This window comes from Carassius gibelio, chromosome B1 (genome assembly GCF_023724105.1).
Source record: "Carassius gibelio isolate Cgi1373 ecotype wild population from Czech Republic chromosome B1, carGib1.2-hapl.c, whole genome shotgun sequence".
NCBI classification, from domain to species: domain Eukaryota; kingdom Metazoa; phylum Chordata; class Actinopteri; order Cypriniformes; family Cyprinidae; genus Carassius; species Carassius gibelio.
In genome coordinates, this window is record NC_068396.1 from 1,938,054 (window position 1) to 1,954,164 (window position 16,111).

At 40.2% G+C, this 16,111-nt stretch overlaps 2 protein-coding genes across 13 annotated transcripts in view; both read left to right on the forward strand.

The window, feature by feature from the left end:
- The window catches only part of LOC127948945 (cullin-4A), a 5,165-nt gene extending 663 nt beyond the window's left edge, over window positions 1-4,502 (forward strand). Inside the window, exons 2-6 of the mRNA XM_052545825.1 lie at window positions 1,068-1,184; window positions 2,408-2,467; window positions 3,632-3,739; window positions 3,846-4,019; window positions 4,485-4,502. Of these exons, the coding sequence (XP_052401785.1) occupies window positions 1,107-1,184; window positions 2,408-2,467; window positions 3,632-3,739; window positions 3,846-4,019; window positions 4,485-4,502 (438 nt within the window). The 5' untranslated portion in view covers window positions 1,068-1,106. The remainder of the gene's footprint in view (window positions 1-1,067; window positions 1,185-2,407; window positions 2,468-3,631; window positions 3,740-3,845; window positions 4,020-4,484) is intronic.
- An 879-nt stretch (window positions 4,503-5,381) lies between these two features.
- Window positions 5,382-15,572, forward strand: LOC127948903 (lysosome-associated membrane glycoprotein 1). Of its 12 annotated transcripts, none has more exons than XM_052545741.1 (11): window positions 5,382-5,614; window positions 7,958-8,073; window positions 8,329-8,545; window positions 9,010-9,174; window positions 9,390-9,592; window positions 9,680-9,802; window positions 10,909-10,975; window positions 11,360-11,527; window positions 12,373-12,808; window positions 14,576-14,677; window positions 14,746-15,572. In XM_052545741.1, the coding sequence occupies exons 1-9, from the start codon at window positions 5,563-5,565 to the stop codon at window positions 12,510-12,512; spliced, it is 1,251 nt and encodes a 416-aa protein (XP_052401701.1). In that variant the 5' UTR covers window positions 5,382-5,562; the 3' UTR covers window positions 12,513-12,808; window positions 14,576-14,677; window positions 14,746-15,572. The 12 variants fall into 12 exon arrangements, with proteins under 12 accessions (XP_052401701.1, XP_052401700.1, XP_052401705.1 ...); XM_052545740.1 differs by having other exon boundaries at window positions 12,373-12,692; window positions 12,745-12,808; window positions 14,576-15,572; XM_052545745.1 differs by lacking the exon at window positions 14,576-14,677 and having other exon boundaries at window positions 12,373-12,692; window positions 12,745-12,801; window positions 14,678-15,572.
- The last annotated feature ends 539 nt before the right edge of the window (window positions 15,573-16,111 follow it).

A 16,111-nucleotide genomic window follows, 5' to 3' on the forward strand; every position in this document is an offset into this window, starting at 1 on the left:
ATTCCTTCTAAAAAAAATGTCAGGGAGAAAAAAAATTCTGTCATTGACTTACAGGAGGCTTCCTCAAACTGGAGTTTGTGAGTTGGTGAAAAGCAAAAGATTTGTTAAATAATAAAACTTAAAATAAAGTCATTTTTTAAAATTCCTTAAAAATAAAAACAACAAAAAAATTAAGTTAGAAAAGAGTACAATTTAAATCAATAATTTAAAGTAAAAGTAAGATACATAATAAATAAAAAAATAATAAAGTGAATTAAAATAAATTATTTTAATCTAAACAATCAAAACGAAACACCAAAATTAAGTGATAAAATGTAAATTTAAAAAATAATTAACAAATAAAAACAATGTAAATGAAATACAAAAATTAAATGATACAAATATAAACGTATTTAAAAAGAAATTAAATATAAAAATGGATTAAATCAGAAAGATATAAATTATATATATATATATATATATATATATATATATATATATATATATATATATATATATATATATAAGAAAAATTAAATAAAAGCAATTAAAATTAAACACTGGAAAAAAAATGATTAAATATTTTATTTATTTAGATGCATGTCATGTGACCATTAACTGAAGAGATCAGAGAACCATAAACATGAATGTGATGTTAATTTATTGAAAATTAAATTAAAATCTCAAAAAGTACTTCAATTGAGCATTTTATCTTAGAGGGGTTTTATGCTGTCACATCTTAAAGTCGCATGTCTTTTTTGATGCTTCTTAATGAATTTATTCAGTGAAAGTGGTTCCATCCTAGTTTATGTGCATGTTTTCTAACTGGATATTACATTTATACGACTTAGTTGAGTGCCTACATTTCTTAGCTCCTTTTTAGAATGTATGCACATTTTGGCGTTTCCATCCAGCTACTGATAGATCTGTTAATCCATCTTTATTACTTGATGTGAATGAACAGATATGGTTTTGAATCCCTGTTGTTAAATATGCTGTGTGTGAGTGCTGCTGTCTCCTGCAGGCGTGTGATCACTGTAATCATATGTAGTAAAGTCACTGATCTAACATTGGTCTGTGTGTGACAGGAAGCCGCTCATCGCCACAGTGTGTGTGTGTGTGAGCTGATGCTGCTCTATGAGCTCTTCAGTAAAGTCAAAGAAGGGCTGACGGCGCTGCTGCAGGCCTGGAGAGACTACATTAAGGTACTCACACACACACACACACACACACCGCTGTCGTCGGATCATCAGGATAGAATTAGAGTACAGTTGAGTGTCATCAGCATAGCAGTGATAAGAAAAGCCATGTTTCTGAATGACAGAACCTTATGATGCCATGTAGACAGAGAAGAGAAGTGGTCCAAGAACTGAGCCCTGAGGCACCCCAGTAGTTGGATGTTGTGACCTCTCCAAGATACTTGGAAGGACCTATATGGGAAATAAAATAACCATAAAGAAAACTTTTTCATTTCTTGAAATCAAATAAACTGAAATAATAAACCTATCAGTGTCCCTGTAGCACAGAAGCAGTCATCAGTATCTTAGATATATTTGTAGAAATAGACAACAATACATTTTATGGGTCAAAATTATAAAAATAAATGTGTGCCAGAAATCATTAGGATATTAAAGTAAAGATCATGTTCGATTTCCTAACGTAAATATATCAAAACTTAATTTTTGATTAGTAATATGCATTGCTAAGAACTTCACTTGAACAACTCTAAAGGCCATTTTCTCAATATTTGGATTTTTCTGCTCCCTCAGATTCCAGATTTTCAAATAGTCTCCTAACAAACCAGACATCACTGGAGAGATGATTTATCCAGCTTTAAGGAAATGCATAAAAATCAGTTAAACAAAATTGTTTTGTGCTCCTTTCTATTTTAGCTAGATTACAGTGCAACATTTCTCATTGTATTGTTCTTTAAAGTAACTCAATGTATTAAAAAAAATCAAATGTAAATATATATATATATATATATATATATATATATATATATATATATATATCAAACTGAGGGATTTAACATTTGTAACAAGCCTCCGCAAGTTTTCATGGTCATGGTTGCCAGATGTCAAGTGTTTAAATCCCCCAATAAGCCTTAATATTTCACATCAACGTAAGCGTCTCTGAAGAATAAAGGTCTGAATCTCTTCCTCACTGACCCTCTGATCTGGTCTGGTCAGGCCTGGTCTGGTCTCCTCAGCGAAGTATGTGGAAACTGCGAGCCGGGAACAAGGAGGCCACGGAGGAGGAGCTGGAGAAGATTCTGGACAAATCATGATCATCTTCCGCTTTATCCACGGTGATCTGAACTCCAGCTTCAGGTCATATGACTGTCACACAGAGATGAAGCTGAGCTCATTCTGTGGTGTGTGTGTGTGTGTGTGTGTGTGTGTGTGTGTGTGTGTGTGTGCTGCAGGGAAGGACGTGTTTGAGGCCTTCTAGAAGGATCTGGCCAAGCGTCTGCTGGTGGGCAAAAGTGCGTCTGTGGATACAGAGAAGTCCATGCTGTCCAAACTCAAACACCCCATCTGTTTCCCATCTGACTTCTCATTGGTCATCTGACAGTTGCCCAGCAGTGAGGTCACATGATCGTGTGAACAGGAAGTGATCAGATTGCTTTGGTTGAGTGTCTGTTTTTGTCCTGACGCATCAGTAAAAACACTTGTCAGTTTCAGTTTGACTAGTTAACCTTAGTTCTTAAAGCTGCAGCGCGTCATTTCTGCCACCAAACACAACTGAACATCATCTAAAATTAAGGACTAAAATGACTAAATTGGATAAATACATTTTTTGTAGCACCCTACTGACAAAACTATGTTATAAGAACGTTTTGCTAATGTTCCAATTAAGTTATAAAACAAGTTATTTCTATTTGTGGAAAATGTGTTTTAAATACTTTTTTCTCAGTTTTGCAAATGTTACTGGAACATTTATAATTGTGCAAAAATAGGAATATAGAAACTAAATAGAAGCTATTAATATACACTATAACAATATACATTCAAAATATTGCAATTGGGTAGCTCCACCCCCAGGCTATCCTCATTGGTTGATCTGGTCAGACTATGATTCTGATTGGTTCTTCCAGTGGAGCAGAAACACAATGCATCTTTAACTGTTGTCCGTTTGTAATTTCTGCACATCTGTCTGCAGCAGTACTTGCTCTCTGAAGTGTGTGTGTGTGTGTGTGTGTGTGTGTGTGTGTGTGTGTGTGTGCGTGTGTGTGTGTGTGTGTGTGTGTGTGTGTGTGTGTGTTGTAGAGTGTGGAGCAGCGTTCACCAGTAAACTCGAGAGGATGTTCAAAGACATGGAGCTTTCCAAAGACATCATGATCGAGTTCAAGCAATTCATGTGTGTTTAGGAGTGTGTATCTCTCTCTCGGTCTCACACACACACACACACACCTAAACACACACACTCTTTATTGTTAGTCAGTATAGATGGATGCAGATAAACAGGTAGACAGATGGAACAACTGAAGTAAGTGTTTGTCAGGATTTCCTGTGAGGTGTTGCATCTCTCCTGCTCAGTTTGAGCTCCTCACACGTGGTGTGATGTGTGAAGTGTGTTTGATTGGTGGGTCATATGAGAGTCCTGATGCTGTGTGTGTGTGTGTGTGTGTGTGTGTGTGTGTGTGCAGTACATGCAGAACCAGAGTGATCCCAGCAACATGGAGCTGACCGCCAACATCCTGACGATGGGCCATTGGCCTTCATACACACCGATGGATGTCCATCAGCCCGCTGAGGTGTGTGTGTGTGTGTGTGTGAAGGATCAGTATGTGTTTGTGTGAGAGCATGCATGAGTGTGTGTGTGTTTGTGGTTCATACAGCGGTGTGTGTGTGTGTGTTCAGATGGTGAAGCTCCAGGTGTTTAAGCTCCTCTATCTGGGGAAACACAGCGGACGTAAACTGCAGTGGCAGCCCACACTGGGACACACAGTGCTGAAGACTGAGTTTAAAGAGGTAAACACACACTATAACACACACACACACCACACACACACACAAACAAACTGTGTTGGCTCTGTGATGAATTGCTTTTTTTTTTTTTTTTTTAACACTTTGGAAACATCTAATAAATGCATAAATCTAAAAAATATTTTTCATAAAAAAAGTTTATTTTTAAGTTTTGATTTAGTTTTAAGTCAGAGTTGTGAAATAAAAAGTAGAAATTAAATTTTTTATTCCATGATTAAGATACTAATTCTATGCAAGAGTTATTAATCGGTCTGTATTAGTGGTGAAATATGTCTTGTGTGTTGTTGCTCTCTGAACACAAACAAGACTAATGTGATTTACTGCAGATTTCACAGAGTAATTCCTTACAGAAACAAATTATAGCAGTGAGCGGCTGAGAGCGTGACACACACACACACACACACACACACACACATACACACACACACACACACACGCTGTGCGCTCACTGAACTCTAACCAGATCCAGTAGAGTCTGAGTCTGAGTAAGTGTTTCTCTACTTTCTCTCTGAGAACGACCGACTCATCTGAGGTCAGAGGTCAAAGCACAACTTCCTCTGAGCCTCTTTACTTCCTCAAATACTTTTATATTCATACATTTTGCTAATACTTTTATTCAAAACAATGTTCACTGAATAATAGACATACATTTGATTAGTTGATGTATTCCCTGAGAATCGCAAGCAGCAGGAATGACTACATATGTGTTTAAATTCATTACTGCATCTTATTTTACTTGATGTGTAAATATATAAATTAATATATATTAAATAATACACTATATTTATATGCAATAAAATAATAAAATTATAAATGTTTACATTTTAATAAATTTTCTAATAACTGAATATGTGACCCTGCAGCACAGAAGAGTCATCAGTATCACAGATATATCTGTAGAAATAGACAACAATACATTGTATGGGTCAAAATTATACATTTCTCTTTTATGCCAAAAATCATTAGGATATTAAGTAAAGATTATGTTCCATGAAGATATTTTATAAATGTCCTACCGTAATTATATCCAAACTTAGTTTTGGATTAGTGATATGCATTGCTAAGACGTTCATTTGAACAACTTTAAAGATGATTTTCTCAATATTTAGCTCCCTCAGATTCCAGATTTTCAAATATTGTCCTCCTAACAAACCAGACATCACTGGAGAGATTTATTAATTGTTCAGATGACGCAATGGTTGTGTTTCAGGGTCACATGCACTGGTCACATTGTCTGTAGCTTGAACAGCAATAACAATAGCACACGCTGAGATTTTGTAATATTAACATTTATACATATTTTCCACTTTATATCACGAAATTCACGAATAAACAGCGCGTGAGTCATACACAGTTCGCGCCACTCACGTGACTGCTGTGTGGGCGGGGCTAAAGTGTTGTCATCATCACATGACTGGAACATTCTACCTCATGACTCGCAGAATCTGCTGCTAGACACCGAACAAACACCGAACTCGCTTTATAACTGACAGACAGCACAGATCCGCGCGGATCATCTAAAGAAAGGTACGCGGAGTTTACTACGTAACGTTAGTGTTCTGCGCTCGGAGTCTGACGCGTTTTCTGAGGCATGACGGTGAAACGGAGCTCCGCTGCAGGTGTCTGCTGGACCCTACTGATGGGTAAGTCATCATAACTCAGGCAAAGTTATCATTAAACATCATTAACTGGTCTGAACGTGAAGCCATGACGCTGTCAATCGCGAATATCCATAACGTCAAATCTCCATCTGACTGACTTCGGCTCAAACTCCTTATTTTAAGTCAGATTGGTGTATTTTAGTCAGTCGGACTGCGCGTTTGTGTCACCTTTTTACATTTTATTTCCGTTACGTGCTGTTTTAGACCGTCTTTTATGAATTAAATGACGCGGTTATTATGTTATTTCATTTCTGTGTGTGTTTTTGCTTTCATTTGCGTTGTTTGGACGCGCTGACGTCACGATAGCAGCAGATAAGCGTCACGTGATCAGAACAACAAGCGCGCTTACAGCAGCTCCGAGCAGTGTTCTGATCACACTGCACGCTGATTGGCTAGTGTTCTGATCACTGCACGCTGATTGGCTTGCTTTATCATCGATCTGGTCATTTTAAACATCTGTTGCTCGGCTGGAGCAGCTCCTCTGGATGCATGTGACCAATCAGCTGATCTGTAGATGTCATGTGACTGAGCGCTAAAATACGATAAATTATTTTTTTCAACAATAACTTATAAACTGATAAAGACAGAGGTTGTTAATCGATTATTGATGCTTCTGTTGAAGCCATCAGTCTTATTGAGTTTAACAGAGCAATTACTGATGAAGAAACTACATTATTCATGAGTCTGCACAAGATTCCACCAATCAGATAACTGACAATCGCTTTAGCTCCTCCCACTCCTGTGGAACACTGCAAATGATGCAATCGTATATTTCAGCTATTTGTTATTTTATATTTTGCAATAAACAAACTATATTGTTTATTTGCACTGTCAAAATGGCTGGAAATTTTAATTCTAATTAATATTAAAACTATTTCTATTAGGGGTAAAAAAGCTTATGGCTTCTCTCCTGAGGCCAGAAGAGTGCATGCAAAACATAACTTGTGCACGTTTATTAAAGCTATAAAATAAAGTGACTATATGTGAAAAAATTATATTTGGTTAATCAACATTATGCAATTTAAGTTGCTAAAACTTAATTTATTGAGACTTTTTTTTTGTATAGTTGGACTTTTGCTAAATTTTTGCATTCAAATGTGGATTTTAATTTTAAATGATAAATATTCAAAATAAATTTTTTTATTTGACAGCCTTATTGTTTATTAATAATCAACATCTGTACATTTTTTTTTTGCTTGGATAATGTCATTGCTAGTGCTTTATGAGATTGTAGTTGAAGTTCACAGTCCTGTGCAATTTTCTAAGACTCTTTTGCTTTAAATCAAAGTTTGTAATGTTGTGGTTCTCGTCATAGCTGCGTGGGTTGTTTAATTAATTATGATAAAATTATGAAGTGTGAGGTGTCTCCTGCTCTGAGCTGCTTCAGATCATCATTGCTCCTCAGAATCAGCTGATCTCAGGCTCTAGACATCGAGCTCACGCTGCACAAACACTGCTCGAGGTCTTCTGTCTGTGTGTGTGTGTGTGTGTAGTGGTTTATACTTGTGAGTTAAGGTTATTTATATAGCACATTTTATACACAATGGTAATTCAAAGTGCTTTACATAAAATGATGTTAAATAATCATAATAAAAAAAAAATTAAACAAGGAATTTAAAAACATAACTGCTTTGTGTGAACCCTTGGTATTTCTAACTGACTCGATCCTAATGATCTGAGTGCTCTGTTAGGTTTATATTCAGTGAGCATATCTGAAATATATTTCGGTCCTAGGTCATTTAGTGACTTGAGTAAAACTACTTTAAAATCAATCCTAAATGTAACTGGAAGCCAGTGTAAGGACCTGAGGACTGGTGTGATATGCTCAGATTTTCTGGTTCTAGTCAGAATCCTGGCAGCAGTGTTCTGGATGAGCTGCAGCTGTCTAATGCTCTTTTGGGGAAGAGACCATTACTATAGTCCACCCTGCTGGTGATAAAGGCATGAACAAGTTTCTCCATGTCTTGGCTGGAAACAAAACATCTAATTCTTGCAATGTTTTTTTAGACGATAGTATGCTGATTTAGTTACTGCTTTGACATGACTACTGAAACTAAGGTCTGTGTCCAGAATCACACCAAGATTCCTGACTTGATTTTTAGTTGTTTGACCACTAGAGTCAATTCTCATTGGCTGATGGAGTCAGCGGGGCTGTAGTCAGAGATGAGGCTTGGTAAATCTGGGTGTCATCAGCATAGCTCTGATTGGCTATGAGGGATGGGTTCAGAGGTCAGTGCTCCAGCGTTAGTGTGACAGCGCTCTCTGCTGGACACAGATGCTCACGACGTATGCACACACACACTGATGATGATGGTTGTGTTTCAGGGTGTGTGTTTGCAGCTCACGCGGTGACGTTTGAGGTGACGGATGGAAACTCCACCTGCATTAAAGCAGATCTCAACATCAGCTTCAGCATCACCTACAACACCACCAATGGAACGGTACTACACACACACAAACACACGCATATATATAGACACACACACACATAATCACATAAACACTCATACATACTCACTCATATACACATAAACAACACACAAACACTTGTTGTCTAAACTTCTAGTTGACTAATTGGAATTTAGTCATGCTTTATAATGGCTAAACTGATAATCAACATTATTGTTGATGTAGCCCATAAATCTCAGTTTCAAAACAAAATGTTTCTGAGTGTTTGTGTGTGTGTTTGCTGTCAGAGCGCGGCGAGGTTTGTGCTGCCGTCCACAGCAGCGGTGGGTGAAGGTAGTTCCTGCGGCGGAGCTGATGTTCCTCCAGAGCTGCTGGTGTCCTTCAGCACCGGTCACACTCTCACACTCCTGTTCTCCAGAGACACACACCTCTACCGTGTGTCCAGCATCAGCCTGCAGTACAACCTGAGCGACACCAGCACCTTCCCACAGTCCTCCAGCCGCGGTGAGACACACACACACACACACACACACATACTCACACAGACACAGACACACACACACACACACCAGCACCTTCCCACAGTCCTCCAGCCGCGATGAGACACACACACACACACACACACACATACTCACACAGACACAGACACAGACACACACACACACACACACACCAGCACCTTCCCACAGTCCTCCAGCCGCGATGAGACACACACACACACACACACACACATACTCACACACACACAGACACAGACACACACACACACACACACACACACACCAGCACCTTCCCACAGTCCTCCAGCCGCGGTGAGACACACACACTCACACACACACACACACACACACACACACACACACACCAGCACCTTCCCACAGTCCTCCAGCCGCGGTGAGAGACACACACACACACTCTCACACACACAGGTCGTTACTGATGTCCGCTCACGTGTGTTTCACTCGCAGGGCTCATGACGGCGGTGAGGAACGTGACGGAGATCTGGGCGAGGTTAAACAGCACCTACAGGTGTGTGAGCCCCAGCAGCTTCAGTCTGAGCCCCGAGGTCAACCTCACCTTCTCTGATGTGCACATGGAGGCTTACATGAGCGGAGCAAACCTCAGCACGGACGGTAGCTTCCTGACACTAACTCACTTTCACTTCTTCTTGCTGATCACACATGAATGTGCTGTTAGTGTTTAGTGAGTTGTGTTAGTGACACTGAATTGACTCTACTCTACTGTCTTGTGTAGAACTGCGTTACAGCTGATATTGAACTTAGTTTGATGAACTGTGCGACCTGAACAGTTATTGTGCTGTGTCTGACTGAATGTGTGGTGTGTGTAGAGAGCGTTTGCAGCGCTGATCAGACGGTTACGACCGCTGCCCCGACTCAGTCGCCCAGAACCACGTCCGCCCCGTCTCCCACCCCGCTGCCCGCTCCGCTGCAAGGGAACTACACCCTCACTGACCACAACGGCACCGCCTGCCTGCTGGCACTGATGGGGTTACAGCTCAACATCACACACCGCTCCAGAGCACTGAACCAGGTCATGCGCACACACACACACACACACACACTTCCTGCTTCTGTCACGTGTTTGACCGCTGCTGACCTCTGATCTGACCCTCCGCAGATGGTCAGCGAGGTCGTGAACCTGCAGCCCAACAGAACCACAGCCTCGGGGTCGTGTGGGGTCACGGTCGCCACGCTGGTGCTGACGGAGGATCTCACCAACCTCACCTTTACCTTCACACTGGTGAGTGTGTGTGTGTGTGTGTGTGTGTGTGAGAGTGTAAGTTAGAGAGAGTGCACAATAGTGTGTGTGTGTGTGTGTGTGTGTGTGTGAGAGTGTGTAAGTGAGAGAGAGTGCATTTTAGTGTGTGTGTGTGAGTGAGAGAGAGTGTAAGTTAGAGAGAGTGCAAAATAGTGAAAGTGAAAGTGAAAGTGAAGTGACATTCAGCCAAGTATGGTGACCCATACTCAGAATTTGTGTTCTGCATTTAACCCATCCGAAATGCACACACACAGAGCAGTGAACACACACACACACACACTGTGAGCACACACCCGGAGCAGTGGGGGGTTCGATGCCTTTGCTCAAGGGCACCTAAGTCGTGGTATTGAAGGTGGAGACAGAGCTGTTCGTGCACTCCCCCCACCCACAATTCCGCCCGGCCCGAGACTAGAACTCACAACCCTTCGATTGGGAGTCCAACCCTCTAACCATTAGGCCACGACTTCCCACGATGTGTGTGTGTGTGTGTGAGAGTGTTAGTGAGAGAGATTGCACAATAGTGTGTGTTTGTGTGTGTGTGTGTGAGAGAGTGTGTAAGTGAGAGAGAGTGCATTTTAGTGTGTGTGTGTGTGAGAGAGAGTGCACTATAGTGTGTGTGTGTGTGTGAGAGAGAGAGAGTGTAAGTTAGAGAGAGTGCACTATAGTGTGTGTGTGTGTGTGAGAAAAAGTGTGCAAGTGTGTGAGTGTAGGTGATACTGTGTGCAAAGAGTGCTCAAGGGTGTGTGAGAATGCAGATCTGTGTGAGAAAGTTTGCAAATGAGTGTGCTAGTTTGTGAGTGTAAGAGTGTGAGAGAGAATGCAAGTGAGTACAAGAGTGTGTCAGTGTGCAAGTGTGTTTGTGTGAGAGAGTGTGCAAGAGTATGTGTGAGTGTACACAAGAGTGCGAGTGAATGTGTGTGTATGAGTGTGCAAGTGTGCGAGTTTGTGAGAGTGTGAGAGAATGCAAGTGTCCATGAGAGTGTGTCAAAGTGCACAAGAGTGTGCGTGAGTGAGAGTGTGTGTCTGAGTGTCCTGTAATGATAGTACGATGATGATGATGATGATGAAGGTGTTTTGTGTTGCTGCAGAACTCCACTACACAGAAGTATTCCCTGAGCGCTGTGAACGTCTCTGCTCTCTGGCCTGACATGACAGGTACAGACCGGATCAGATCCAGCTGCACGAACACCACATCCACGGTCCTTAGAAAGCATTCAAATGTAGAAAACTCACTTTTCCACATTTAAAGTTATAGTTCACCTAAAAGTGAAAAAAACTGAATCATTCCTCAAACCTCTGTTTAATCATGAAGTGTTCATTTTTACCTGTTTTGCTACAGATTTTTTTAAACGATTTGCATTAAAACATGTTCTTAAACATGCCTGAGTAATATTTATAAACTGATTTGAACATGTTTAACTTCTTGGCTCCTTTATTTTAAATGTAAGAGCAATGGCTTGCAGGAATAAGGTTGATCATCATGCTGTGTGATTGGTGTTTCCTCACTAACTAATAAATGTGATTGTGTGATTGCTGCAGACCGGTTTGAGGAGGGAAACGTCTCTCTGAACTTCCTGCAGTGCAGCGTGGGCCGCTCGTACATGTGCAGCGCGGAGCAGACGCTCTCGATCGTGCCCAGCTTCTCCATAAACACCTTCAGACTCCAGCTGCAGCCCTTCAACGTCACGGCCGGACGCTTCTCTGCAGGTACTGACCGCTGCAGTCCGACACAGATCTTAAACTCTTAGTAAAGGGTCAGGAACTGCCTTTGGTGTTAGTGTTCTACTGTTCTCTGAGCTTAGGTTATCAAGATCTTTACATCACAAACATCATCTAGCAGTAATGTGCTATATTCTCATCAGAACGCTCGGTTTGAATTGGCATGGAGCGAGGTAGACTCCGAAGTAAACGAGCTGCTGTGATTGGCTAACAGTTGTGTATGATTGACAGTACATTCCTCACAGATGGACGCTGCTGGGATTTAGGTCAAAACCGCATAAATACATATCAGTTTAACGGACAAAGCAATAGTGATTGTGTAATAAAAAAAAAGGTTCAGTTACTCACACTTGTGTGTTGGGAAATTACTGTCGGATCCAAGTCACACAGCACCAGTCTTCCTGAAAATCCCGTGTAATTGTGCCTTGTTTGAAAATAAATCGGCGGTAAAATGAAGTGAGCAAAAGACCAATCGGTGGGCGGGGCTACACACAATCTTGTGGAATCAGTGGGCGGGGTTAAACAGTCATGTGACATCGGTGGGCGGGGTTAAACAGCGACGCTGTTTGAAGCTGGGGACTCTGATCTACACGGTGACATCATAGTGACACATTCCACAAGCTGTTGTTTTGGTTCAATAGAAGCTGTGTTTACACTAGTGATAAAGTCTTACAGGATGTTTATAGTTCAGTCACCTCTTATGTTAAAAGATCAAGGGAATTTTGTTTTCTCCGTTCATCACCCTTTTAAAATGTGAAAACTGTCGATTTGGTTTAAGAACGCGTGTGTGTGTCTCTGTCTCTCCGTGTGTGTGTGTGTGTGTGTGTGTGCAGTGGAGGAGTGCCGTGTGGATCAGGAGAACATGCTCATCCCCATCATCGTGGGTGTGGCTCTGGCCGGTCTGGTGCTCATTGTCCTCATCGCGTATCTGATCGGCAGGAAGAGGACACACGCCGGATACCAGACCATCTGATCACCTTCATCATCCTCCTCCTCCTCTGTCTGCGCTGCGATCGACTGCAACGACATGCACTGGAGTGTGTGTGTGTGTGTGTGAGAGAGAGAGTGTGTGTTCACTTTAAGGTCAGGGGTCAGCTGCAGTGGTCAGTGTGTGTGTGTGTGTGTGAGTGAGTGAGTGAGTGTTAACTGTGAGGTCAGGGGTCAGCTGCAGTGGTCAGTGTGTGTGTGAGTGAGTGTTAACTGAGGTCAGGGGTCAGCTGCAGTGGTTATTAATGTGAGAGTGTGTTTGTGTTCACGGTGAGGTCAGAGGTAGAGATCGACCGATATGGGTTTTTCTATAGCCGATGCCGATGCCGATGTTTAGAGGTCAGGGTCAGCCGATGGCCGATATGTGCTGCCGATTTTTAGGGCCGATATCTTGGAGTTTTCCCCTTGATTTGCATGCTAAAATGTCACACTAATAATAAGTGGATGCACAATACATTTTTTCTAAACCTATTATCTTCATTCATCTTAATTTAGTGCACTAAAATTAATAAACTGACCAAGTATTAAATGTATAAAACAGGTAATATATATATATATATATATATATATATATATATATATATATATATATATATATATATGTCAATCATTTACATAAAAGTTTTAGAGCATTTACATTTATCAAGTAGAATTTTTCAAGTTTGTTGGAACATAAATGTAAACTTAAATATACATTTAAATAAATACAATTTTAGAAATAAAAATTAATTAAACTGAAAAATATAAAAAAATAAATATATAAAAAATAAATAACAGTAGTGCTGCAAAGACACTAGCAACCAGCAACATTTGTGTTTGGTATAAATGACACAGAACATATAAAGTCATTCTAATTTCGAACTTACATCGCAGTTTGTTCATTATTAAAATAGAGTCAACCAAACATTTAAAAAGTTACACTGGTCAGTTTAAATACACCCTATACCGGTCCTCTCTGCTGTTATGCCAAGGACGTTTTTGCTCATGTGAAGAGGATGATTTTTTCCGTCTAGTTTACATTAAAATAAATATTATAGTTTAACATTCAGATACATTGCGAATATGGAAACATTTGGATATGTGCAGAACGAGACGTGAGCAATAACCTCCAAATACATCTAGTCAAACCCGCGCTCGCTCGTCCTCGTATGGACTTAGTGCACATGGCATAATATCTTCTTTTTAACATAATAATAAGGACTTCTCATCTCCCAGTCTGCTGTGATGAAGTGAGCAGTTATCATCACAGAGCTCTCCGTCCCCCTGGACGTCCACCCGTCTGTCGTGAGCGCAACAGAGGATGCTCGGGATAGCTCATCCACAACTTTTTTCTTCTCCTGTTCATAAAGATCTGGCACAATCTTTTCACTCTAACCTCTTTCCTTCATCATTATATCTGACAGGGAAGCCAAAATGCGCGGGGCGTTCAAGCTCCTCCGCTCGGCATTATCACTGAGTGTGGACTGAACATGCGCAACTTTTTTTTTTTTTTTTCATAAATCAATCCGCAGGTCACGCGTCTGCCGAACTGAAGATATTGATCTGAACAGTTCACGGATCAGTGATGATCCGTTGCACCACTACTATAGTGTCATTTGAAAACATTGCAGTTGCGTTTCAAAATACAACAAACTGGTTATTGTCTGCATCAAACCATGCTTCCGAACAAATGTGATTCACCGTTCTGGGCAGCTCCAGGACGTCTGTCTCTCCGAGCGCGGTGCTGTCTGTGAGCGGCGGAGTAACGGAGCCCTCAATCACGCTGCAGTGTTTGTGAGAGCTGACAACTTCTCCACCCCATTTACAGAGTGAAATTCTCTGACTACCTTTATCTCGCAGGTCTGTTGTTGAATCTTCCAAAAGCTTCACATGCAGTGGCTGCAGCAGCACTTTCCACAGCGCCAATAACACGGGGCTGCCCGCCGACGTGCCTGACTGTAAATCGGCGCTACTAAACACGGATATCGGCCGATGCCAATATATAAAAAAATGACAAATATCGGCCCGATATATCGGCCGAGCGATATATCGGTCGACCTCTAGTCAGAGGAGTGTGTGTGTGTGTGTGTGTGAGAGAGAGTGTGTGTGTGTGTGTGTGTGTGTGTGTGAGAGAGAGAGTGTGTGTGAGAGAGAGTGTGTGTTCACTGTAAGGTCAGGGGTCAGCTGCAGTGGTCAGTGTGTGTGTGTGTGTGAGTGAGTGAGTGAGTGTTAACTGTGAGGTCAGGGGTCAGCTGCAGTGGTTATTAATGTGAGAGTGTGTTTGTGTTCATGGTGAGGTCAGAGGAGTGTGTGTGTGTGTGTGTGGGTGTGTATGAATGATGATTGTTTGAGTCCAGATGTTCAGCACAAACTGGACAGACCTTCACTCTCAGACGTAATCCTAAAAATGACTCCTCTTTTCTTTTCTTTTCTTTTCTTCTAATGTTCTTTTCTTCTGTTCATTTTATTCTAAAATGCTCAATGTTTTAGTGTTTGTACTGATTTTAACTGGCTATATGTAAAAATAAGTGTATGACATCAGCTCATTTATGTGTGTGTGTGTGATGCTGGCATTAAATGATACGTGATGTTAATAATTACCCATGATCCTCCACACACACACACACACACACAGAGAGAGCTGTAAGAGCCGTTCACACAGAACACGTTTGTTCGGATCTGATCTGATCTTGAGCAGCGAGACTCTAGTTCAGTGATTCTGTGTGAACATGAACCCTAAACCCTGATGATGATGATGATGATGATGATGATGAAGTTTAGCTTGTTGCTCGGGTGAAAAGGGAAATGAATGAATGTGATTCTGAAACTATCTTGTTTCCTAAGACATTTAAAGTGCATGCCAGTGACATCATCATCACAGCATGAAGATGAAGATGATGGTGGATCTGTGGATCAGTGTTTAAGTGATGATGATGATGATGATGATGACAGCACTCATGTCTCATGCTTGTGTCACTGACGTTGGTTTCTGGATATTTTTGTAGTGAATGTTTGGTTATTTTATGCTTCAGGGTTTGAGATTAATAAATAAATGACTTCCACTCCACTGAATGTCTTTAAGTTTGTTTTTATGAATACACTGCTGTTTAAACGTTTGAGATCAGTAAGATTTGTGTAGAGAAGCATATTATGCTCAGAAAAATAATTATTGTGAATTATTATTACAATTAAAAATAGGTTTTCTATTTTAATATTTATTAATCATTTATTTCTGTGATGCTCCGCTGTATTTTCAGCATCATTTCTCCAGTCTTCAGTGTCACATGATCTTCAGAAATATATTTAGTTTGTTTTTGTAATTTACAACATTCATAATAACCATAATCAACATTTCTAATTGTTTCTTAATCTAATATTTATTTTATTTCAGCTAAAGGAATTGATTCTAATAGTCCAAATAAAAAAGAAATTCAATTTTATTTTAACCTTTAATTTTATTTGATACAATTAATATATTTTAAGCATTTATTTTCTTATTTTTAGCATTTTTAACATTTATATAAAAAATAAATTATTTAACTTTTAAAAAAATATATATATATTTTTTTTTAATTAACAGAATTTATAATAGTTCCGGTAAACAAC

Excerpts from the sequence above, each read along its gene's own strand:
- LOC127948903 (XM_052545735.1), top strand. The coding sequence starts at position 5,563 with ATGACGGTGAAACGGAGCTCCGCTGCAGGTGTCTGCTGGACCCTACTG. Across the intron at positions 5,615-7,957 it reads CTGCTGGACCCTACTGATGG|GGTGTGTGTTTGCAGCTCAC; the intron begins GTAAGTCATCAT and ends GTTGTGTTTCAG. Across the intron at positions 9,175-9,389 it reads AGCAAACCTCAGCACGGACG|AGAGCGTTTGCAGCGCTGAT; the intron begins GTAGCTTCCTGA and ends TGGTGTGTGTAG.